We start from the raw sequence: 25436 nt of genomic DNA on the forward strand, positions 1-25436 counted from the left end.
CAGGCACCTGCACCCCTTGTGGGTATCAGCAGGACCTTGGTCATAAGTTGGAGAAAACAAAGGAACTCCCAAAGGTGGCGTAATTACAGGGAGGGTCTCCTCACATGGGACACACTTCCAGGGGCAGGCATGGGGGGGGGGGCGAGGGGGGGGACCTTCCAGACGTGGTCAGTCCAGCCCAGGCTCCCCTCGTCACCTGGGAGCCCCCGTGGCCCAAAGGTGGTTTGACAGAAAGCCTACTCAGCACTGGTTTAAATAATAGGGTGGCTGGAAACAAAAATGCGGGCTGGCACTTTAGGATTCTGCTCGTACACAAAGACCCTCATTCTGCCAGCAGCAAAAACCAAACCCAGCCGCAAGATGCCAAAGACAGGGGACACCGCACCCGCTCGCCACCACTCTTGGCTGGAGAGAACTGATAAACTAAGAAGAAAACAGTCTGAGATCCATTTTCCTCTCCCAAACCAGCTGACCAGAAAGCCACTCCCCAACTGTCCAAAGCCCCCGATCCCGGGCCTCTAGGGGGCGCTGGTTGCGGAGAGCTGAGCCCTTCCCAGATCTGGCCATCTGTGGGTGCCTGGCTCTGGCCCGGGGGGCGAGGGCAAGGGGGAGGTCTGGGATGGAGGCAAAGATGGGGGGCACAGAGGGAGGCTTCCTGGGGAGGAAGGGCTGACAGCAGGGGGGACCACCAGCCTTTGGGGCCAGACAGTAGGGATGCAGACCCCTGCCCTGCCCCCGTGTGCCTCCCGGCTGGACACTCCGGGCCCATCCACAGCGGCCAGGGAAGGGCAGCACTGTTCCAGTGAGGCCAGCCACAGGGCCGACCAGAGGTCTGGGAGGGGAGCATCACAGGGCTTGCGGGGGAGGGGGTTCACCTGCTCACCTCGCCCGTGGCCCAAGCCAGGAGCCTTTGCAGGAGGCACTGACCACAAGACACAAGCACGTGCACGTGGCACTGGAGGAACCACAGCGGACAGGGATGACCCTGCCCTCCCCAGAAGGCGAGGCCAGTGCTGCTGCGCACGTGTCCTGGAAGCCGGCGGGCCACCTTCTGGATGCTCCCCACTGCCCCCACCTCGGTGCTTATGCTGCATCAGCCTTGGGGGCTTTCAGAGATGCTGAAGCGAGGGGACACCAAGATGGGAGAGGTTTTGGGGCCCAGCCCTCCCGGGATGCACAGAGAGCCATTTACAGAGGACACCTGGGTCCTGGGACCCTGTAAGGGCTGGCTGATTGCCCAAGAGGCCCCAAGACAAGCCCCCAAAATCTGGCCCCATCCTGGATTCTATACCCAGGGCACTTCCCCAGGAAGCCGCCCACCCACGGCTGGGAAACCTCCTTCCAGGCCGAGCGAGCGCAGAGGAAGCATCAGACACAGACAGGCCCGGCCTGGCTGCTCCTCTCCGTCTGCTGGGGCCCTCGCAGGAGACAGTGGGTGTTCCCGGCAGGAAGCCCGGGATGCTCGAGGGTCATCGCGTCCAGTCCCCCGTCTCCAAGCAGAGCTTTCTTTCCCCAGGCCATCTGATAACACAGCAAGGGCGGCTGTGATACAGGCCCCAGCGGCAAGTGACCACATTGAGGCCTCTCTGGGGACAAGACGGCAGGGAGAAGTCCAGGCTCCAAGGGGTGGCCCTGTTTCCTTGCATCTGTGGCCATGACACCGAACAGGGAGAGTTTACCTGGAGGTGGGTGTGATGGGCCTCCCAGGGCACAGGGCAGGACCAGGGTCTCCTGGGCCACCCTCAGGGCCACTGTGACCTTCCCCACTAGGATGCTAACCACATCCCGGCAGAGAGCAAGCCCCTTCCCACATAGGCCGAGAAAAAAGCTCTAGGAGGCTCTTCCCCTCCCTCCCAGGAGCACATGCTAGGCCTGCCTTGCTCAGATCAGAGTCCGGGGCCCGCAAGCCACTCTGGGCCAGGGCCAGACGCCTGCTGACTGGCCCCCTCCCCCACACAGATAGCACATACCTGGTGGTCTCCAGCCCTGGGAGGAAGGGGGTGGAATAACCCCCTGCCCTGGGCATCAGCCGAGGTCTCCACCCTCGGGCTGGGCAGCTGCTCCCCAGTCCTGACCCACCCAGCACTGGAGAGCCCCAGGAAGCAGGGGGCCAGGACACGGGTGGTCGGGCAGTATGGACGGGATGGGGTGGGCGGGAGCACAATGAGGGCTGCCCAGGCGGACCGAGTCCATGGGGCAACAGCAGGGCTTCTAGAATCTTCCCTTGCAGTCTGGAGCCCGTTGACAGAGAGAGACGTTAAGTGTAGCAGGTCAGACCCCCTCCACGCGTCACTCAACTTTTATCAAGACAAACTTTTCAAGTCTTCAATAGGAAAGTGCAAAAGATGTACAAATAAATGAAATCTCTTCTAAGAAGTTGTCCGGCAAAGGCCGCCACGGGGCACGTCCCAGTGTTGGGTGGGTGTGACGCTGGGTGGGACACTTGCATTATGATGAGGTGGCACTTCTGGGCTCTGGCCCAGCCAGGCTGGGCCTCGTCCCCCATGTGATGGCATTACTCAGTTTCCCTTTCTGTCCCAAGGTGGCACGGCTCCTAAAAAGGCGGTAGCTTTTCTCTCCTGTGGCGGTCGGGCAGGTGGCCCGGCAGGTGTGGCTGCAAGAGGCAGATCACAGGGGACACGGCTGAGCGCCAGGGCTAGACTGGGATACCCAGCACCCTGCCGCCATCTACCGCCGCCTGTCACAGCCAACCACACACAGCCACCACCAGAAGGGCCTCCCAAGGGGCGCCTGGGTGGCTCAGTCAAACCAAGTCCGACTCTCGGTTTCAGCTCAGGTCATGATCTCAGGGTGGTGGGTTCCAGCCCTGCACCGGGCTGTGTGCTAAGAGTGCAGAGCCTGCTTGGGATTCTCTCTCTCTCTCTCTCTCTCTACCCCTCCACTTTCTCTCTCTCTCTCTCAAAATAAATAAATTTAAATATTAAAAAGAAAGAAAGAAAGAAAGAAAGAAAGAAAGAAAGAAAGAAAGAGAAAGAGCTCCAGAGTCAAGACCTCCCTACCACACCTGCAGTGCCGAAGAGGCCCAAGGAAGAGCGGCCGGTCTGGAAACCCCCAGCATCCCAACCCTAAAGTGGCAGTTCTCACGGGGACAGACAGGGCTTGGGGGGACCAGCGGGAGGAGGTCTGAGTGAACTGGCCGTTTCTCAGGAATAAGCTCCCCTCTCATAGCCATTAACACTTAACCCCCTCAGTCCCTGAGCCACCCTCCTCGTCCCGGGCAGGGGGCCAATGTCCCGGGGTGCCCACCACCCAGCTGGGCGATGGTTTGGGGCTGAGTCACTGCCGTGGACACGTGTGCACACAGCCACGCTTGTGGACACCAAGGGGCACGCCCGAGCGAATCAGGGTCCATTCTGGCCGGACCGGACCTGCCAGTCCGAGGAGGGGACGAGGGACAGTGGAGGACCCAGGTGCGGGCTTACCTCAGCTGGAAATGAGCACTGCAACAGAGGGACATCGCGGGGACAGCTAGATATCTGTCAGAGAGAGAGAAGCTTGCTTGCCTGGGGTGGCGGCAGGCAGGCCGGGCCCCGTGGAGCACCCCTGCACGTGCCGCCCAGAAGCGACGGGCACCTACCGGTCACATAGGGCCCCAGGGGCATCTGGTTGTAGTTGACAATCCCTCCCGGTCCAGGGCCCCGGAAGTTGGGCCCAAAGTTGTTGTTGTACATCTGGGAGTTGCCGAAAGCGCCCTGGAGGCAAGGACTCGGGTTTAAAGGTCGTAGTCCCAACACCCCACCCCAAGCCCCAGCCCCGGGGCACCCAGGACTCGCGTGACGGGGACCAGGCCCAGGGCATGTGGGCCAAACCTGACCTGCTGAGTGGTGGGGTCACCAGCTCGGTTGGTCAGGCGGCTCAGGATGCTGCGCTCTGACATCTGGAGGCGGGCAGCCACGGGGGGGATGCGCGACAGCATGGAGGGCAGGCGCGTCACGTCCGCCTTCATATCGCTCAGCAGCTCCTCCAGCTGGTTCAGGACTGCAGAGGGGGGGCAGGTGGAAAAGCTGCCGGGGGCCAGCACCCCCCAGGCCGGGGGCACGGCGGGCGGGCGCTCCTCACCCGGCCCTCCGGGCCCACGGAGCAGAGAGACGCCACCCGGGCCAAGAGCAGGCGTCCCCAGGGGCCCGAGGGCCGAGCCAGACGCTCTGACCCAACACTGGGCTTCCCCCAGGCCCTCAGCTAGAGTCCCGGCTCCCAGGGAGGCCCCCGCCCTAGCCCACCACTCAGGAGACGTCTCCCAGACAGAGCAGGGGCCGGCAAGTCCGGGGGCTCTGGTTTAAGCTTGGCCTTGGCTGCCCCCGGCCCTCTAACTGGCCCGGGAGCTTCCTGAAGTTCCGGAGCACAGGAGTCAAAGGTCTGAATCCCAGAAGATCTGGGGCACTGACTCCACCGCCCGTCAATGTCTCTGACTTTAAAATGGGGTAATACACCTTACCGCTTCCTGGTATCGTGAGCATTGAAGAGATAACGTGCTTATCTCTTTAATGCGCAGACCAGGGCAATGCCCAGACCGGGGCCTGCACGGAGCCCACCTTGAGGAAAAGTCCAGAGCACGGAGGGCTTAAATTTCCCTGGACCGGATGATGGATAGTCCCATCCCGGCTGGGAGGCTATGCCCTCTGGACCGACGTTTGGTCCCCAGGCCCCTGTCCCATCGGTGCCCTCGTCGATGGCGAAGGATCTGCACCGGCAGGAGGAAGGCTGGCAGGCCGGCCTCTGGGAAGGGGGCTCACTCACCCTTGTGCAGGACAGCATTGGCTGGCTTGTTCCCGGCAAGGGACTCCTTGGACAGGTGCTGGTGGCTCTCAGCAAGGCACTCCACCTCGGCCAGGCGGGCGTTGAGGGCCATGGCTGGGTGGTTGGGGTCCTGGGTCATGTTAAGGTACGCGGCCCTCCGGAGCTGCTCCTCGATGACCAGGGCCTGCTCCAGCAGCTGGGGGATGGGGCAAGGCGAGATCTGAGCGCTGGCCCAGCCCCTCCTCCACCAGCACCCACCCCCGCATGCCTGGGATCTGGCAGAAAGGAAGGAGGGAGGACACGCTTCCACCTGTCTGTCCACCTTTGTCTGATCTTAGCACCCCCTCGGAACTGTCACCAAGCCGGGTTCTCTGCACCCATAGCCTGGGGCTGGGACACTCACCCGGTGGGGCTAGGCGCGGATCAAGGGCCCAGCGCCCTGTTGGTTGACTGACTGCGTGACTCCCCTGGCGGACAGCCTGGCCCACGTCCGGGTATATGGGAGGGAGCGCCGCTCCCTTGGCCCAGGCCCTCGTGTAACTTGCCCTCCTGCAGCCCCCCTCCCTTGCAGGCTCTGGCCCTGCTGGCACTGACCTTGAACCTGCGGGCCAGGAACTTGTTCTTCATCTCCAGATAGTTGCCCTTGTGGATCTCAGACTTGAAGGGCTCGTTGAGGATCATGTACCTCGGGTCATTCTGGATGTCCTGCCAGCGGGCGTAGCCGTGCCTGGGTGCAGCACTGTTAAGGGCAAACCTGGCCACGGTGGGGGGCGGGGGGGCCCAGCCCAGGTTCAGCATCTGGCTGTGAGCTTGGGACACGCCATTAACCTTGGCTGCAGGGTGAGCAGGTTGATGATCATGTGACAGGTGCCCTCAGAGGCCCAGACAACACTGAGGCTGCACGGGCTTAACTCTTCACCCTAACAACCTGGAGGGCAGAACCCCCAAGCCCCAACCCCTACACTTGTGGCCGTGACCTCACTTGGCAATGGGGTGTTTGTAGATGCAATCAAGTTAAGGAGGGGTCATACTAGATGAGGGCAGGCACTAACCCAGTGACTGGTATCCTTATAAGAAAAGGAAATTGGGGGGGCGCCTGGGTGGTTCACTCGGTTAAGAATCCAACTTTGGCTCAGGTCATGATTTGGCGGTTCATGTGTCTGAGCCCCGTGTCAGGCTCCGTGCTGACAGCTCGGAGCCTGGAGCCTGTTTCAGACCCTCTGTCTCCTTCTCTCTCTGCCCCTCCCCTCCTCGTGCTCTGTCTCTCTCTGTCTCTCTCTCAAAAATAAACATTGGGGACACCTGGGCGACTCAGTCGGTTGAGCGTCTGACTTCAGCTCAGGTCACGATCTCATGCTTCGTGGGTTCCAGCCCCACATCAGGCTCTGGGCTGACAGTTCGGAGCCTGGAGCCTGCTTCGGATTCTGGGTCTCCCTCTCTGCCCCTCCCTCACTCGTGCTCTGTGTCTGTCTCAAAAATAAATAAACATTAAAAATAAATAATAAACATTTTTAAAAAATAAAAAAATTTTCGAAACAAAAAAGGAAAGGAAATTGGGACACAGGCACCCACAGAAGAAGGCCACATGACGGGAGGCAGAGCCGTCAGCCGAGAGATGTCAAGGACTGACGGCCGCCACCAGAAGCTGGCAAGAGATCCTCCCCCCAGAGCCTTCGAGGGAACAAGGAGACACAATAAAATTATCTTGCCCAAAGTCCCACAGTTAGTGAGGGGCAGAGTCAGGATCTGAAGCCCCGCAGGCTGGCTCCAAACACCTTAACCTCTACAACAAAATCTGTAAACTACGGCCCACAGCCTATTTGTTAAAAATTTTTAGTTTATTTATTTATTATTACTGAGAAACACAGAGCGTGAGTGGGGGAAGGACAGAGGGAGAAGGAGACACAGAATCCGAAGCAGGCTCCGGGGTCTAAGCTGTCAGCACAGAGCCCGACGCGGGACTCGAACTCACGAACTGTGAGATCGTGACCTGAGCCGAAGTCAGATGCTTAACTGACTGAGCCCCCTGAGCTCCCCACCCTATTTTTTTAAACGAAGTTTTATTGGAACACAGTCACGCTCACTGGTTTACTATTAAAGTCCATGGCCGCTTTGGCTATAATCACAGAATGTAGTAATCACTCTGCAGAACCTGAAATAGTCACTCTCTGGCCCCTTACCAGCAAGGTTTGCTGACCCCCATTCCAGAACACTCCCCCTCTCATAATAACCAGCCCATTCCAGGCTGTCTCAGCTTTGCAGAAGGGCAGCTGTGTGACCCTCTCCTTGCCTCTGGGAGGTCTGTGCTCAGATGTCACCTCTGACCGTCCCATTAGAAAACGCACCTCCCCCTCCCCCAAAGCTCTCTTTGCTCCTTCCCTGCTTCATCATGTGCTGAATGCCACACTTTGCCCACTTAGGGTGTTCGCCATCTGTCCCCGGTAGGAGGTGAGCCCCGGGTCGACAGGGATTTGGGAATGTCGTCCACGGATGTACCTTCCAAGCCTGGCACACAGGAGATGATCAACCGAGCCGGAACGAACGAATACCAGCCCACCGTAAATGGTGCTGCGCCCCTCAGGCATTATTCCCGGGAGGGGGCGAGGTATGCACCAGGCAGGACTTATGGGGATTTGCCGTGGCGTCAGGTGGATGGGCTGGGACTCACCAGCTGTGTGGCCTCTCTGAGCACCGTGTCCTACTCGGCATGATGGGAATCATGGTAGCGCCCCCTCGAAAGGCTGCTGTGAGGACAGAGTGAGCACTGGGCATAAAGGGACGAGCCGCAGCTCGTCATCATGACGTCATCATCACGTCATCGTCACCGCCACCACCAGGAAAGGGTCCTTGGCACCTGATCCAAAGCGCTGGCTCCTGACTCCTACACACCCCATGCCCCTCCCCGAGGCCCAGAGAGGAACAGGCCACATTCCTGCCCGGCCTGGCTTGGCCAAGGATACGTCACGATGCCCGCCAGCAGCCAGTAGTCATGACGCCGGTGCCAGATGTCGTAGATTTTCCCCGAGGACACAGCAGCACGTTCCTCATTCTGCCACAACGTGTGCAGCTCTGGGAAGCCAGCCAAGGGAGCAGAATGAGGTGCCCCCCCAAGTCCTTCACAGAGGTAGGCACAGGAGAGTCTCTTCCTCACCACCCACCATCCTCCCACCCCTAGAAGTTCAGTGTTCCAGGGTTATTAGGAAAGGTTCTAAAATGCACTTATATCAACCATGCACACTTTAGTATAAAATAACCATCTGCCCAGACTCCCAGGGCCCACATGGTTAGGAATGACACAACCACCCTAGCTCTCTGGGCACCACCTCACCCCAATACCTGTGAAGCCCCCATCTGCAATGTTGAACATGAATTTGAACTTCCCATTCTTGTCCTCCTTCTTCCCCTCCTCATCTTCCTCTTTGTCACCATTTTGCTGTGTTTCAACGGGCTCCTTCTCCTCCACTTTGGTGTCGTCTGTGGGAGGACAGATGCGTATTCACCACCCATCCTAAAGGTACTGGCCAGGGGCCTCTCTCTACCAAGCACTGGGGACCCAAAGGCAAGTGGGAAACGTATCTCCTCATCCTCAAGGAGCTCACTGCCAAGAGGGATTGTAAACAGACCAGCAGCTCCTTCCTCTGTCCTGAGCAGGGAGGGTGGGCTCCAGCCCAGATGCTCCTCCCCCACCAAGTCAGGACCACCTGAAAACACGGGGCAGAGCAGTGGGCAAAGTGCACATTAAGGGGCGCCTGGGTGGCTCAGTCGGATGAGTGTCCCAACTCTCGATTTCGGCTCACAGTTCGTGAGATTGAGCCCAGCATTGGGCTGTATGCTGGCAGTCTGGAGCCTGCTTGAGATTCTCTGTCTCCCTCTCTCTCTCTGCCCCTCCGCAACTCATGTGCGCGCTCTCTCTCTCTCAAAATAAACTTTTTTTTTAAAAAGTGCACATTAATCTGAGGATGGGTGTTCCAGAATATTCCAGCACCTACAGGTACACAAAGCCTCCAACTGAGCCCCAAATGCTCCAGGCCAAGCTCCGTGACCACTGTCCTTTCTCCCGGTGGTGGCTGGGGCCACAGGAAAGATTCGGAGAGGGGGTGGGATCTTCCCCCCTCCAAAGCTGGTGAGCCCAGGCTCCCGCCCACCAGCACCAGTCGGGCCTGGAGGCGGCACCCAGGCAGCTGCAGGAGGCCCAACGGGGTCCAGATGGTGCCCTCCAGAGACCAAGGGACACAAGACAGAGCACACAAGAGGCCCAAACCTGGCCTGAAATCGTTGCCATCCCCTCTGCTGTGAATCAAGCTTAGCTCCAGCTTGTCCAGAATTTTCTCCTTCTCAGGAAGCACTTCTTCTGCAAGACAAGGGGTGTTTGTCGAGTGGGGAGGGGTCGAGGGGACTCTGGGCTTGTGGCTTTTCACCTCCATTTCAGCCACACACACAACCCCATCCATCACTTTGCCAAGGGTCCAACAGGTGCCATTGAGGAGCGGTCCTCTGGGAAGGGGGGCATGGGGGCGTGGACCCCCCACACCCGTCGGCTTGCCCCTTCCCTCTCACCCCCCACCCCCAGCAGCACCCCAGCCCCAAACTCCTCAAGGTGCAGCCTCAAAAATCTTCCCGACTGCAATGATAACCAGAAGACTCCAATTTCTGGCGACACGGCAGGCCTTCAGTAACACAAAACCCTCTTGTAAACACCCGGAAATGTCAGGCAAAATCTATCACCTTGGAAAAACACAACAGTGAGCTCACAAGAAGCAAAGGAAACCGTTGGCGCCATAAATGAAGAGAAACTCGAACTTGAGAAGCACAAGGCGTGGGACGAGCAGGTGCCGGGAGGAGGCCCGGGGGGTTTGGGTTCCGTCTCCACACCCAGACCCGGAGGATGAGGCGGCAAAAGCCGCGAAGACGCAGGAACCGGAACCCAACACCCTCTAACGACACACACACTCAGCAAAAGAGAGAAAGTTCCGTCCGGCGCCCCACGGCCGAGCGGAGGAAGCCTGGCTCCAGCGTGGAATCTAGAGGCAGAAAGTCTCCGGTAAGAGACCCAAACCCAACACGAAGTCCGTGCAGACTGTGGAACCCGAGCTGTGTGGCCCAGCACAGACCGTGCCCTAAAGACTGGTCCCAGACCAGCCAGGCCACCAGCAAGACCACGGGGCCCAGGGCTTCTGGAAATAAAGCAGGGACATTCCTGCTTACTCAGGTGACCCAGGATCCCCATGAGCAGAAAGATGTACCCACCCAAATCCAGAGATCCACCACAGAGAGAGAGAGAGAGAGAGACAAAAGTGATGAGCATCCATAATAAGGCAAGTCCAAAAACTAAAGGGAAATTGGAAAAAGCCAGATGAAACTTCTAGAAATTAAATACACGGTCATGGGGCCCCTGGGTGGCTCAGTCTGGCAAGTGTCTGACTTCGGCTCAGGTCATGATCTCACGGTTCACGAGTTTGAGCCCTGAGTCAGGCTCTCTGCTGTCAGTATAGAGCCTGCTACGGATCCTCTGTCTCCCTCCCTCTCTGCCCCTCCTCTGTTCGTGTGCGTGCGCTCTCTCGCTCTCTCTCGCTCTCTCTCTCTCGAAATAAATAAACATAAAAAATTAAAATTAAACATTTTCACTGCAGAAATCTGAGATGTCCTCCAAGGCTTCTGGGCCCTAGAGTGGGAGCAGAGCTTGTGATGAGGCCCAGGTGACCTTAAAAGACGGAAATTATTGGGGTGGGCCTGACCTCATCATACCAGCCCTTTAAAAAGCAGGCTTTCTCTAACCAGTCACAGAAAAGGACATCATAGATTTGAAGCAGGAGGGGGACTCAGCACACAAGTGCTATTTTGAAGCTTGAAGATGAAGCGGGCCCCGTGGAAAGGAATGTGGGCGGCCTCTAGGTGCAGAGAACGGCCATCTGACAGCCAGCAAGGAAACGGGGCCTCGGTCCCCCACCCCCAAGGAGCTGACGAAAGCCAACAACAAGAATGGGCTTGGAAGCAGATTTTTCCCCTAAGCTGCCAGTCGGGAACTCGGGAACTCGGCCCAGCCAACACCTTGATGTCAGTCTTTCAAGACTCTCGGCAGGGAATCCAGCCACACCGACCCAGACTTCTGACCCCCAGAACCGTGGGCTCGTGAAATGGGTGTTGCTTTAAGAACTGAGGTTGTAGGGGCGCCTGGGTGGCTCAGTCGGTTGAGAGTCCGACTTCGGCTCAGGTCACAATCTCGCGGTTCGTGAGCTTGAGCCCCGCGTCGGGCTCTGTGCTGACAGCTCGGAGGCTGGAGCCTGCTTCGGATTCTGTGTCTCCCTCTCTCTCTGCCCCTCCCCTGCTTATGCTCTGTCTCTCTCTGTCTCTAAAAAATAAGTGTTAAAAAAAAAAAAACAGAACTGAGGTTGTAATCATCTGTTTCATAGCCACAGAAAATAGTACAAATGGGTGGTATAAACAAACAAAACAGTATAAAGGAAGAGGCAGAAGCTAGATCTAAAGATGACTCAAAAAGCCTTGCAGAGAGGGGTGCCTGGGTGGCTCAGTCAGTTAAGTGTCTGACTTTGGCTCAGGTCACGATCTCCTGGTTCTTGAGTTCGAGTCCCGTGTTGGGCTCTCTGCTGTCAGTGCAGAGCCTGCTTTGGATCCTCTCTCTCCCTCTCTCTCTGCCCCTCCCCGGCTCACTCACTCTCTCTCTCTCTCTCTCTCTCTCTCTCTCTCTCTTTCTCTCTCTCTCAAAAATAAATAAACTTAAAAAAATAAAATAAAAAGGCTTGCAGAGAGACAAAGAAGTGAAAGATACACCAGCCCCTGTCTCTGGTTAACCTTGTATCTGCTTTCTTTTCTTCGTCGCATTTGGGATCTGCTGTTGAACAAGACGTATTTCCGTTTCCTGCTGATGGCCTGCCTCCCCCACTAGAATGCAATTCCACGTGAAGGTTTTGGCTATTCTGGTTTCTTGCTTGTGTCCCCAGTACTCAGGACGGCACCCAACACACAGCAGGCCTTCAATACATGTTTGTTGGATGAATGAAGGAATCTGTGAGTAGCAGGAATGCCAGGAGAAAATAAACATAATGGGGACAAAGGCAATCCTCAAAGAGAGAATGACTGAGAACTTGCTCATGATCAATGAAAGACAGAATACTTAGCTTTAAGAATCACAGTTAGTCACAAGCAAGATAAATAAGAATTTCATCGCAGCAAGAACGCACATGAATATCTTTTCCTTTTTTGTTTTTAAGTAGTCTTCATGCACAGCATGGAGCCCAATGCGGGGCTTAAACCCACAACCCTGAGATCAGGACCTGAGCTGAGATCAAGAGTTGGACGGATGCTTAACCAACTGAGCCATCCAGGCGCCCCCACAAACGGAGCATCTTAAAAGTGGTCTTTCCGTGTTAGGAAAGTCAGAAGAGGCAGGTTTCCGACAAAGGAGCAAACGTTACCCTGAGAGCAGCCTTCTCAGCACAGTGGAAGCCAAAACACACAGGGAATAAACATCTTCAAAGCACTGAGGGAAAGCCCCTCTCCCATCTTGTGCTTTGCTATTATTCAAGAGTAAAGGAGAAAACAACATGCAATGAGAGAATTTTCCGTGCACAGAAATCTGCTGAAGGCACCATTAAAGGGGGTACTTTAGGAAGAAAGACATTGAACAAAGCAATGATGAACGAGGAAGCAAACATAAAACTGCCAAGAATGGTCAGGTCTAAATAAAGATTAAACATTTAGTAACAAGGGGCGCCTGGGTGGCTCAATCAGTTAAGTGTCCGACTCTTGATTTCGGCTCAGGTCATGATCTCAAGGTTTGTGGGTTCGAAACCTGCGTTGGGCTCTGAGCTGAGAGCATGGAGCTTGTTTGGGATTCTTTCTCTCTCCTTCTCTCTCTCTCTGCCCTTCTCTTTCTCTGTCTCTCAAAATAAAATAAGCTTTAAAAAAAAAAGATTTAGAAAGAAGCACCATAACAAATTTGGGAAATTAAAACACGTTGAAACTAAAACACTGAGCAGCAGCACATTAAAGATGTTAAGGGAGTGGAACTGTCCACCATCCTTCTCTTATTCAGGAGGGATACATGTTAAAAGCTTAAGAGTATCAAATAGCATTGACTATACACTTTCCAAAGGAGCTGAGGGAGGAAATAAAAAGAAAATTTAATCAATCCAAGAGACAATAGGAAAGGAGAAAAAAAAAAAAAGGCAAGGGTAATATAAAGCACAAAATAAGAGAGTAGAAATCCATGCAAATATCTAGCTATTACAATAAATGAAAAGACATCAAACTTGCCAGCTAAAAGACAGAGATTCTGTAATTGGACTTAAAATAACAAATCCCGGGGCGCCTGGGTGGCGCAGTCGGCTAAGCGTCCAACTTCAACCAGGTCACGATCTCGCGGTCCGTGAGTTCGAGCCCCGCGTCAGGCTCTGGGCTGATGGCTCAGAGCCTGGAGCCTGTTTCCGATTCTGTGTCTCCCTCTCTCTCTGCCCCTCCCCCGTTCATGCTCTGTCTCTCTCTGTGCCAAAAATAAATAAAAAACGTTGAAAAAAAAAATTTAAAATAACAAATCCCTCTGTACACTATTTATAAGACGTAGTTACGCCAATTACACGTAAAGGAAACAAACTTTTTAAAGTAAAAGAATGGAAGAAGATGCTTGCCAATCACATATATGATACGATATATATATATGTATAAGGAACTCCTAGAACTCAGTAATAAAAAAACAATCCAATTAAAGATCTGAGCAGACATTTCTCCAACAAAGATATACAAATGGCCAATAAGCACATGAAGAGAAACTCAACATCTTTATGCATAAGAGAAATACAAATCAAAACCACTGGAGATACCACTGCTCACCCTCTAGGATGACCATAATCAAAAGACAAGCAGGGCTCCTGGCTGGCTTGGATGGTGGAGCATGCGACTCTTGATCTCAGGATTGTGAGTTCGAGCCTCACGTTGGGTGTAGAGATTACTTAAAAATAAAATCTTAAAAAATACACATTAAGGGGCGCCTGGGTGGCTCAGTCGGTTAAGCGGCCGACTTCGACTCAGTTCACGATCTCGCAGTCCGTGAGTTCGAGCCCCGCGTCGGGCTCTGTGCGGACAGCTCAGAGCCTGGAGCCTGTTTCGGATTCTGTGTCTCCCTCTCTCTGACCCTCCCCCGTTCATGCTCTGTCTCTCTCTGTCTCAAAAATAAATAAATGTTAAAAACAAATTTTTTTTTAAATACACATTAAAAACAAAACACAAGCGTGGTCAAAGACATGGAGAAACCAGAACCCTCAGACATTGCTGATGGGAATGCAAAATGGTGCAGCCACTGGAGAAAACAATCTGGCATTTCCTCAAAATAGTAAACACAGAGTTACCATACAATCCAGCAGTCTCACCCCTAGGTATATACCCAAGAGAACGGAAACCTACGTCCACACAAAAAACTACAGAAATGTTCACAGCAGCCAAACATTGAAAACAGCCCAAGCGTCCGTCAACTGATGACAATCCAAGGCAGCGTATTTCCACAACAGGAGGTTATTCGGCCATAAAAAGGAGTGACGTGCTGATCCACGCCACAAGATAAATGAACCTCAAAAACATTATGCTGAGTGAGACAAGCCAGACACAGAAGGGCATCCGTTTTGTGATTCCATTTACCTGAAGTGTCCAGAACAGACAGATCCACAGAGGCAGAAAGTACATTTAGTGATTGCCGGGGGTTAAGGAGAGAAGGAGACGGGTAGTAAATGCTAATGGACATGGGGTTTCTTTTTGGAGTGATGAAAATATTCTAAAAATTAATGGCACTGATGGTTTGCAAAACTCTACGAATATGCCAAAAATCACTGACTTGTACACTTTAAATGGGTAAACTGTATCCGTGCGGTTACATCATGCAGAGAGTGTGTATGTATGACGTGTATTTTTTGAAGTGAAAGTATAGAAAGCCGTATACACCGACTGCATTCTAAACAAAAGTACGATCCATCCAAATCAGCTTAAATAAACCTTAAAGCAAAAAGTATCAGGAGAGATAAAAGGATCATATAAGAGGCACACTTCACCAGAAAGATATAAAAACCCTAAACCAATATGCATCTGTCAACCCAGTCTCAAATGATACGAGGCAAACTCTGGCCTTACAAGGAAAAAGGGACTGACCCACAATCATAGTGAGAGATTTTAACACAAGTCTCTCAGACTTGACGGATTAAAGCAAACCAAAACTACTCAGTTTTTACTCAGGATGTAAGGAGTTTGAGGGGGCACTTGGGGGGCTCAGTCAGATGAGCACCCAACTCTTGATCTCGGCTCAGGTCATGATTTTACAGCTCGAGCCCCACGTCCGGCTCCGGGCTGGCAGCACAGAGCCTGCTTGCAATTCTCTCTCTCTCTCTGCTCCTCCCCTACTCACTCCCGCTCTCTCTCAAGTAAATAAATAAACAAACAAACAAACAAAATTTGAACAACATAATGACCTAACACATATGTTCAGAACCTCACACCCAGTAATGAAGAGAATATGCATTCTTTCCAGGCACACGTGACCACTTCCAAATCTGACCGTATTAAGCCAAAAAGCAGGTTTCAGGAACATAATGTAGAAACAATATCACACGGACCCACGTGCCCCAACCACAATACAACGGAGTTAGAAATCACTAATAAAAAAGACAGCCCAGTAACCCCCAAACTCTGCTTGGTAGGGAAAGCTAAGTCCACTATAGAGACCCGAGCCCCTGGCTCTCTCCTCCTGCGGATCCTGTCGTGGTAGGACAGAGTCTGCCGCTCGGCCAGGGAGAGCCAGCGCGGAGCATAGCTTGGCGGGAGCCAGAGACTGCATTGGCAGAGGTGGGGGACCGTGGGAAGCCTCACCTTTTGGCGGCTGCTCTGGGGACGGCGGGGCCTTCTCTGTGTCCTCCAGTCGCTCCTGGCCATCTGAGTTCTCATGCTTGTCCTCACCCTCCACTCTGTCCAGGGCAGTTGGCAGGGCCTGGGGAGGACAGGCCAGGGATGCTTCAGGGCCTGAGGCCTCAACAGCACGGAGGGCAGAGGACAGGCACTCGGCTGGGAATCCACTCCCCCTCCTGGTTCCCGTCCGTGCTCCCAAACTGCTCCCCCCAGACCCAGAAGCCCGAGCGTGGAGCCAGAAGGTCTGGGTTTCAGCTGTCCAAGCAAGAGCTGAAAAGGTCCCTAGACCCAACCCCCACCCCGTACCCACCAGGGCCCAGGCACCAGCATCCTCCACACCTGGATTTCTGGGGGCTTCTTTGGCTTCTGCACCCCCAGCTCCTTCTCATCCATGTAGCCCAGCTGGGCTTCCATTTTGTCTGAAAGATCAAAGGGAAGAGGTGAGAGGGTGGGCTTGGGCAGGCAAGGGGTGAAAAGGCAGGAGATGGGGCGCCACAGGGGAGAGCCAGGCTGGCCTTCAGGAGGCTCCTCTGGGCCTGGCCCCTCCAGAAGAAGGACAGGTGAACCAGGTGAGCCAGAGACCTCAAGCCAGGCCCGCAGACATGGGGATCCTTGGAGGACCTTGGGCCCAGTGAGGCCAAAGCCACAGGCTGATGGCACAGGGCTGCCCATGGCAGGGAGGGGAGGTTGGCGGAGGCCGGCCTAGGAGCCGGGACAGCTGGAGGTGCTTCCCGCCTTCAGGCTGGCTGACAGGCTGTGTGCCTCCCCTTACTGAGCCAACTCCTGACACCCTGCCAAGTGCTCAGAGCAGCCCTGGGAGGTGTCCACTGTCCGGTCCCACATCACAAGGGAGAAAACAGGGCTCACACAGGACCAGGTGTGTCCACCTCCAGAGGGCACACTTTTGCGCAGGAGCAGGATAGATGTCCTTGGAGGCACTGAGCCTCTCAGGGATTCACGCCTCACCCGGGCATAGGTAGGTCAGAACGGGGCCTTCGAGGTCCAACGGAGGGAAGACGACACTTTGCCCAAATAAACACATGGGTCACCAAAAGACACTCAAAGACAGACAATTAACGAGGAACAAAAGATCTGAAAAGACATTTCGCCAAAGACACGCGAATGGCCCAGAAGCACGTGAAAAGATTCTCAACGTCTTCAGCCATCAGAGAGACGCAAATCAAAACCACAGGGAGGGGCTCCTGGGTGGCTCAGTCGCTTAAGCGTCCGACTTCGGCTCAGGTCATGATCTCACGGTCCGTGGGTTCGAGCTCCGCATCGGGCTCTGTGCTGACAGCTCAGAGCCTGGAGCCTGCTTCAGATTCTGTGTCTCCCTCTCTCTCTGACCCTCCCCTGTTCATGCTCTGTCTCTCTCTCAAAAATAAATTTAAAAAAATTAAAAAAAAAAAAAAGAATTAATAAAAAAATAATTATAAAAAAAAACCCACGGGGAGACACCACTTGGTATCCACTGGGACAGCCGTAAGCAAAAAGTCAGAAAACAAATGTTCGGGGAGGGGGTGGGGAAACCGGGAAGCATCACACGTTGCTGGTGAGAACGTCAAATGGCGTGGCCACTCTGAAAAAGTCCAGCAGTTCCTCAGAATGTCAGGCTACGTGATCCAGCAGTGCCACCCCCAGCCACGCTCACAGCCACGTGACTCATGGTACCCCCCACCTTACTCACGATGGCCCCAAATCCACCAGCTGACGGCCGAGCAAATAGAAACATGGCACATCCCACACAATGGGATATCACTCGGCCAAAAACAGGAAGGAAGCGGGACACGCCCTACAACGTGGATGAACCTCAGAAACACGCTAGACCGGGGCGCCTGGGGGGCTCAGTCGGTGAAGCGTCCGACTTCGGCTCAGGTCACGATCTCGCAGTTCGTGGGTTTGAGCCCCGCGTCGGGCTCTGTGCTGACAGCTCGGAGCCTGGAGCCCGCAGCCCGCTTCGGATTCTGCGTCTCCCTGTCTCTCTGCCCATCCCCCGCTGGCACTCTTTCTCTCTCGCTCTCAAATATTAAATAAACGTTAAAAAATTTTAAAAATGAAAAACATGCTAGAGAATGAAGCCGGACACAAAAGGCCAGGTGTTATGCGGCTTCACGTACATGGAATGTCCAGAACAGGCAAATGCACAGAGTAGATTAGTGGTTGCCAGGGGCTCGGGGGAGAAAGAGTAAGGAATGACTGGTAACGAGTACGTGATTCTCACAGGGGGATGAAAATGCTCTAGAATTAGAGGCAACTCACCCCTGTGAACACACGAGAAACTACCGAATAGTAAGATTTGCAAGGACTGAACGCTGTGGTGAGTAAATAGCCATTAAAAAGATAAACTCTCAGGACAGCGACATTTCTGCAGGCAGAAGCTTGCAGCCGGGGAAGGGAGGCTGTCCATCCTGGGTTGTGCAGAGGACCCGGCGTCTCCTGGGGCCTTGCCACCTCCCGTGACCCAGGTGCCCTCCCCCGCACATCGGAGCCCAGACCTGGCAAGCCCAGTGGGGCCGGCAGGAGGTGGGCAGGGCTGGCGGGCACTGGCGTGTTGGGGTCCGAGGAGATGACTTCGCTTGGCTTCTTGCCCTCGGGCCCCTCGGGGATCAAGTCCGGGGTGCTGTACTTCCCGTTAACGTGTTCAAACTCCTGAACCTGAGGCAGGAGACAGGGAAGGGGAGAGGGAAGTGGTCTCGGCCCAGAGCTAAGGGCCTCAGGGTGGCTGGAGGGACAGGGGGTGTCCCGGGCTTGGGATGAATGCCACCTCCCCACCGAGGCTGGCCAAGCCGAATGCACTTCTGACCACAAACCTCTACGCCAGGCCCCACCCCCACCCCAGTGTGTGCTCTGCCCCTTGACCTACCGTCCCCACCTCCAGCCTCCCCACCCCCGCCCAGAGAGGCATTTAGAGGTGTCCCTCTAGCCTGACTCAGTGCCCGGAGCCAGGCACTTGCCCTCTGCCCGCTGACCCCCAGAGGGCACACAAGGGCCATGGGGGGGCCGCCGGGAAAGGCCCAGGCAAGGCTTACTCACCCACCTTCTTCCTAACTAGTGACATGACCCCGATGCGGGTAAGCACGTGCTGCCTCGAGAGGCCCTCACGGGGCACGCCGTCCGCGAAGGTCTCTGCACCGTCAGCCCCCGGCTCACACAGGTGCCGCATGAAGAGGGACACATAGGCTCTGGGGTGGGGGGGACTGGGGCTCAGGGAGTGAGGGGCCAGCAAGGACCCTCTGAGAGGGCTGGCAGGACCCCCCAGGTAACCCCCTGGCTGGAGCCATCATCCATCAACTGCCTCCCAGTCCGGCCTGCTGGGTCAGGCCCCGAGGGAAGGACCGGGGGCGGGGGGCCCAGAAGGGAGCCCCCCCATGACAGCCCTTGCCCTGGATCAGGTCTAGCAGAGGCGGCTGCTCAGGGTTTTCTGCACCTGAGCCCTGCCCACCCAAAGGCCAGACAACAGGAATCCACAAACACGGCCCGGTGGGCAGGTGCCCTCAGTGGAGCCTGCCCGCTCTGGGGTGGGCAGCCACGCCCCGGGCCACCACCTCAGCCCCTTTACCTAAACTCCTTCTCGCTCTTCCCTCGAAGGTCCCGCACCAGCCAGTGGGAGTTGAAGGCGTCCTGGGGGGCATGCCCCAGCGCATGATGGCGTTCAGAAAGGCCTTCCGCTGCCGGGCGTTGAAGCCCAGCACCTGGGCAGGCGGGGAGTGGGGCGGAGGAGCAGAGAACTCAGGGATGGGCAGAGAGGCGGACGGAGGGGAGAAGCTGGGAGAAACACAGAGGAGGCAGGACCCGGAGACCCAGGGGTCTGTCCTGGCCCCACCTCTACTTGGCTGTGACGCTGGGCAGGCCCCTCGCCCCTCCCCCCCGCCTCTATCCCTACTCTACACCCCCAGAGGTGCAGCAGGGATGAGCTCTTTGTTCTGGGGGGGGGAAGGGGAGCTGGGAAAGTGGGGTGCAGGCGGGCCCCACCTCGATATTGCCACCCACACGGGCGAGAAGAGGTGGCAGGGGCTTGTCCCTGTCGCTTTTCAGCTGCCTCCTGGATTGTCGCCGTCCACCTGGGAAGCAGACCCACCACGACACCTCACCGGAGCCCGGGGTGCCCCGACCCCCCGCATCCCTTCCAGCAACTCACCCCAGGACAGCAGAACCCCTCAGGACATCCTCCAAAGGATGGACGACTGTCCTGGTGTCCCCAGGGGACCCCAGGCTGACCGGCAGCTCCCTGACACGTGTCTGGGCCCCAGTCCAGGGTCACCAGTCCTGAGACTCACTCTGCCCTTCTGGCCTTTCCTCAAAGTCCTCGTCCTCGTCCTCGGAGCCGATGGAATATTCGGACTGGTTATCGGAGAGCTCGTCCTGCCACTCTGTGAGGGGCCACGTGCAGAGGCACAGAGTGAGACCCCCCCACGCCCAGGGCCATGCCAAGCCCCCAAAACCCAGCCCAGGGGTGAGGGACAACGAAACGAGCACGGTGTACTTCCTGGGAGCTCACTGAACCCCAACAGCCCTGCACTGTATCCTAAGGCATGACACTATCATCATCCCTCTCTCACAGATGCGGAAACTGAGGCTTCCCCAAGGCCACACCAGGAGCAGTGGTGAGGTCACTGGACCCTAGCCACCAAGCTCCCCAAACAGCCGGCACCCACCCCTGCTCCCAGCCCCCTTTCTCCAAGCCACCCCCCCCCCACCTCCCAGCCAGCCCTCTGACCGCCCGCACTCTCAGCGCCCACGGGCTTCTTGCCCGCCCGGGGCCACGCACCCTGGTCCTCTTGGGAGGCGTCGTTGTAGTTGACCTGCTTGCGGATGCGCTTGCCTTTGCCCAGATTGCGGGCCAGGTCCTCCTGCTGCTGCTCGTAGTGGTGCCGAAGCAGCTTCTCCCAGTAGTCGGGGTCCACGTTCTCCTCCTGCTTGATGATCTCCCGCTCCACCTCCTCCTGGACACAGGCGCAGGGCCCATGAGGGCAGGCCCCGCAGGCGCAGGCCCCGGATGCTCGGAGGTGGGGCCAACAGCTACCCCCGGGAGCCTCCCAGCGGCCTCCGCCACCCCTCACCCTCCAAGAGCCCAAGATGAATCGGAAAGCCTGCCTACTCCAGGAAGCCACCTTGATCACCCCAGCCCCAACAGGTCTTCCTCCTGCCCCTGACACAGTCATTCATTCGTTCGTTCGTTCATTCATTCATTCATTCATTCACCCCAAAAGTATTTCCTGGCCGTGTGCCAGGCACTGGGGTACAGAAGTGAATAAGCCCCAGCCTTGCCCTCAGGAGGCTCCTGGTTTCCTGAAGGATAATTAGCACCCAGGGTCTGCATGGAGGGTGATGGGAGTTGAGGAGGAAGCGGAGAAGGAGGAAGCGGAGACCCCACCCAGGAGAGACCCAGGGTTAAGTTTGCTGTGAGAGGAGAAGGGCCGCCGGCGGGGGCGGGGCCGATGGGGGCGGGGCCGATGGGGGCGGGGCCGGTGGGGGCGGGGCCGGTGGGGGCGGGGCCGCGGGCTTACCACGCCATCCTCCTCGCGCACCACGTACTGCGCCACCTTGAAGGAGCTCAGGTATTCGTTCATATTCTGCAGCTCCGTGTCGTCCGTGGCGTCCTGGTTTCTGTCCAGCAGCTTGGAGATGGCCGCATCGTCATAGTGGATCACACTGCTGTCCTCCACGTCCTTGTTGTCGCCTGGGAGCAGACAGGGTGCAGAGTGAAGGGACAGATGGGGTGCCCAGGTCCAAGTGTGGGGACCCCACAGGAACAGACTCCCGACCATGGCCCTTCCCAGCCCCCAGCAGGGGCGGCAGCAGAGGGGCATGGTGATCAGAGAGCGGAACCTGCACCGCATCAGCCCGGCTGCCTGCTCACCGGACAGTCCGCGGGCCCCCAAGTGAGGGGCCAGTGGGGGCGAGCACGGGAGCCCGACAAAACACAGAAAGGGGTGGCGGGGCGGGGCGAAACCCTTCCTCTCCGGGGACAGCCCCTCGAAACACAAGAGGAGCTGGGAGCTAGGCTGACTTAGCCCCTACCTGGCGGGGTACTGCCATGCTTTTTCTTGGCGCTGGCAGCCAGGGCTCCCCCTTTAGAGGACTGGACATCCGGGATGGGCGTGACAGGCCTCTGGCCCTGAGACATCATGCCTGTAGGACAGAGTCAGAGGGGTTGCAGGGCTGGGGGGCAACCCCTAGCCCCGGTGCCTAGAGACGCCGCCCTGGCCCTACCCTCCGTGGCCAAGAGACGGGGGCAGAGGAGAAAGGCTGTGGGCCCCGGGGACGGATGGAGCGTCACCCCCGCCCACTAGCCGCCCTAGACGCCCACCCTCCACGTCGTCCTTGAAGAGCTCCTCGGTGCCGAACTTGAGGATGTCGTCCAGCTCCTGCTTGGTCATGGAGCCAGACTTGGAGCCGAGGCCAGGCCGCACCACCAGGTGGGTGAGCATCATCTTGCGCTTGGCCACCTGCGTGATGCGCTCCTCCACCGAGGCCCGAGTCACAAAGCGGTAGATCATTACCTTCTTGTTCTGTCCGATGCGGTGGGCGCGGCTGAAGGCCTGGGGGCAAGCTGCAGCTCAGTGCGGGGTGGGGGGGGGGTCGGCCAAGGGCGGGGGGGGGGGGGGGGGGCGGACCACAGGGCCGGGCGCCGCGAGGTGGGAGGGGCGTGCACGCGTGCTCAGGGGCGCGTTCTGCATGGGGCTGTGCTGGCTTCCTGACCGTGGGTGGTCTCGGGCGGGGCTGGGCGCCCGCACAGGTGGAACTAGGCATAACTGCAGGTGGGCAGGGGTGTGTGCAGGGGCGGCGGAGCCAGCGTGCGCCCCCGAGAAAGCCACACGGGGCTCTGACGGCAGTCCTGGGGAGGTGGGGTGGCACCTCCCTTGAAGCGAGCCGCTCGTGACCGCAGGAGCTCCTGTTGGAGACACTCGGCCACCCTGGGAGGGCAGCAAGGCCAGGAAGCTGCCCAGTGGTACGAGGACGTGCCCGAGGCTCTGTGCATCAGGCGTCTGCGTGAGGCGACCCTAGCGTGACTATCTGTGTGGGTGACTCTGCGTGGGCGCACACACGTGTGCGTGAGACATGAGTTTGTGTGTGCCCCTAACGGTATGTACTCAGTGTGTCCATCCCTGCCCCAGGTGACCAGGGACAAGAGCATGTGTCTTAGTTCCCACACCCCTACCCCCTCAGCCCTTCTGTCCTTCCTCACCAACCCTGCTTGCCCCTCCTCCATCTCTTCTCCCACAGGCTTGTCCCCCCAGTATTTCCTTGGTTCCCCCCCCAAACTGCCCCCCGTCTGGGTCCCAGGACTCCCTCCTTTTGACTCCCCCCATGGGCTTGATCCTAAGAGTGATGGGACAGACTAAGGGTTGTCGGCCACACAGACTGCTGTGTGTCCTTGGGCACATTGCCTGCCCTCTCTGGGCATTTCCTCTTTTGTATAGGGAGGAAGCTGGAGGGGCAGGGCATAGCCTCCACTCACCTCCCAGGTCCCCTCTTGGGGCTGGGATTCCATGAGGGTGGCCCAGGGGGAGGTGACACCCGGACACACAGTCTGAGGGGGAGGGGTGGAAAGCCCACAGAACCAGTGGTGGCAAGGGGGCTCTCTGACAGGGTTACGGTGTCAGGGCCACAGACCTGGATGTCGTTGTGTGGATTCCAGTCCGAGTCGTAGATGATGACCGTGTCTGCTGTAGCCAGGTTGATGCCCAGGCCACCCGCCCGGGTCGAGAGGAGGAAGCAGAACTGCTGGGCCCCGGGGGCTGAGGAAGAGAGGCAGGTGCCCAGTGGGGTCAGTGAGGGGCTGCCCAGAGAGGTGAGGGTGGGCACGGGTGGACAGCAGATAGGAGGGCTGCAGAGGACGGGAGAGGGGGAGGGGGGTGCTGGGACACCGTGGCCCCATCGCAGATGACATCAGCCGCAGCTGTGTTCAGGGTAAGCCTGAGGAGGCCCAGGGCCCAGGGTGGGGACAGAGCAGCCCCCTTGAGCCCCACTCAGCCCCCAGCTGTGCTCTGAGTCCTGACTCTACAGGAGGAAGCCAGAGAGAGAAGGAAGTTATGTTCAAAGCCTAGATGAGCAAAGACCAAACTACAGGGCCGCGGCCACCCCACCGGGCAGCTCCCACTGTCACAGGACAGCTGGTTCTCAGGCCCACCTGAGCCCTTCGTAAGTGACGGGGTCTGACCTGTGCGCCCGCGAGAGCTGCAAACAGGTTCCCGATCCTCCCGGGGCCTCGGCCGCTCCCACCTCCGTCTAGATCTTGCAACTCTGGACTCGCTTCACCTCAAACACGAGTGGACAACAGGAACCCCTCCCCTGGGCGATCGGGCAGTGGGGCCCCAGCGCTGTTCTGAGGGTGGAGGCCAGCAGAAAGCCACAAGCCCCAGGGAAACAGCTCATCATCACTGCTGCAAACCTTGCCACTATACAGGGGCACTGGGTCACCTGACCTCTCCCCCACTCCGGAGGTGTCCTTCACTGCCCAGCAAGCTCCGGTCTCTCCTTCCCGGGCCAGGAAGAGAGTACATTGAGTTTGGATGCGTAGGGCTCTGCTTCTTCCTGTCGCTAGGAAGCAGCCCGCAGGGAGCAGGCGCTCAGCTCCACCCCTCCCGCCGTCTGTTTTAGGGTGGCAGCTTCTGTCCCACACTGCTGGTAACCGGTGGCTTATCTGGGGTATCAGAAGTCCACAGGTGCCGGCCAGACCCTCAGCCCCAGCTTCATTTAGTAACAGAGGTGGTAATTTCCTCTCTTTCTCCTGGTCTGGGTCTCAGTTCCAAGCAGGTGTTCCCTACTGGGCCCTCAGCACCCCAGGCAGCCCCCAGAGGTTCCGTGGAATTCATTCCTTTTAGCATTTAAAAGGGACAGCTGTTAGGACTTAAACACCAATCTGCTTTCTGCGGCCACGTGAGGGGAAACTAATCTGAACATCAGTTGGGTGGCCTGGCTGAGACCCCAGCCTGGGAGGAAGGGCAGATATAGGGTCCCAGTCAAGAATGCATGGGTAAGGCAGGGTACCGTTGAATCTGTCGATCGCCTCTTGTCGGAGGCCCCCAGTGATGCCACCATCAATCCGCTCATACTTGTAGCCCTCATACTCCAGGAAGTCCTCCAGAAGGTCCAACATCTTCGTCATCTGCAGGGGACATGATAAGCCTGAGGGGCTGCCCCAGAGCAAGGAGCCCCATGGGGCCACGGGCATGGTCCCCATGAGTTTGGGGAAGACAGAGCTGCCTGTTGAGTGGGGAGAGAGGTGGGACCCAGGCAGACCTGACTCGGGGCTCTCTGGAGAAGAATGCAGCCTCCAGCCTTGACCCCCAGAGTCACTGCATCACCCACACCAGCCCCACAGCCATCTGTCTAAAGCACAGCTCTGAGCAGCCCTGCCCTTACCTAACAGCACAAAATCTCAGCTCCTCACCCTGGCATTCCAGGCTGGCAAGACTTAGTGCAGTCTATATGGGCTTCATGTCTCAATGCTTCCATCATACCCTCAGCTACCCCAAATGACCTGGCCTCTCCTCCTGGAAAGCCCACCCCCTTACTGCCTAGGGAACTCAAACAGCACCTCTTCTGTGAGGTTTTCCCTGATTTCACTGCTCCCTATAAGAAGAGAAAAGCAGTCCCTTCTGGGCTCCCATTACCCCGTGTATCTCCCTTCATTCTTGAGAGATAGTTGAGCTGGATATAAAATGATCCATTCCCGCAGGATACTGAAGATTTTACGATTGCCTCCTGCCACCTGTTGTTGCCGATGAGAAGCCTAAGGACAGTCTGATCATCATTCCTTTGTAGGTACT

At 57.0% G+C, this 25436-nt stretch overlaps 1 protein-coding gene across 1 annotated transcript in view; it reads right to left on the reverse strand.

The window, feature by feature from the left end:
• Positions 1–2281: 2281 nt before the first annotated feature.
• CHD5 (chromodomain helicase DNA binding protein 5) overlaps positions 2282–25436 on the reverse strand; it is a 59941-nt gene continuing 36786 nt past the window's right edge. The window contains 23 exon segments of the mRNA XM_042996981.1: positions 2282–2614; positions 3444–3497; positions 3599–3713; positions 3836–3999; positions 4759–4954; positions 5353–5485; positions 7719–7827; positions 8095–8232; positions 9020–9109; positions 15625–15742; positions 16000–16079; positions 18156–18315; positions 18698–18842; positions 19220–19283; positions 19286–19352; positions 19633–19721; positions 19938–20030; positions 20429–20603; positions 21168–21340; positions 21682–21792; positions 21971–22202; positions 23278–23402; positions 24655–24772. Coding sequence (XP_042852915.1) covers positions 3490–3497; positions 3599–3713; positions 3836–3999; positions 4759–4954; positions 5353–5485; positions 7719–7827; positions 8095–8232; positions 9020–9109; positions 15625–15742; positions 16000–16079; positions 18156–18315; positions 18698–18842; positions 19220–19283; positions 19286–19352; positions 19633–19721; positions 19938–20030; positions 20429–20603; positions 21168–21340; positions 21682–21792; positions 21971–22202; positions 23278–23402; positions 24655–24772 — 2703 coding nt within the window. The 3' untranslated portion in view covers positions 2282–2614; positions 3444–3489.

This window comes from Panthera tigris, chromosome C1 (genome assembly GCF_018350195.1).
Source record: "Panthera tigris isolate Pti1 chromosome C1, P.tigris_Pti1_mat1.1, whole genome shotgun sequence".
NCBI lineage: Eukaryota > Metazoa > Chordata > Mammalia > Carnivora > Felidae > Panthera > Panthera tigris.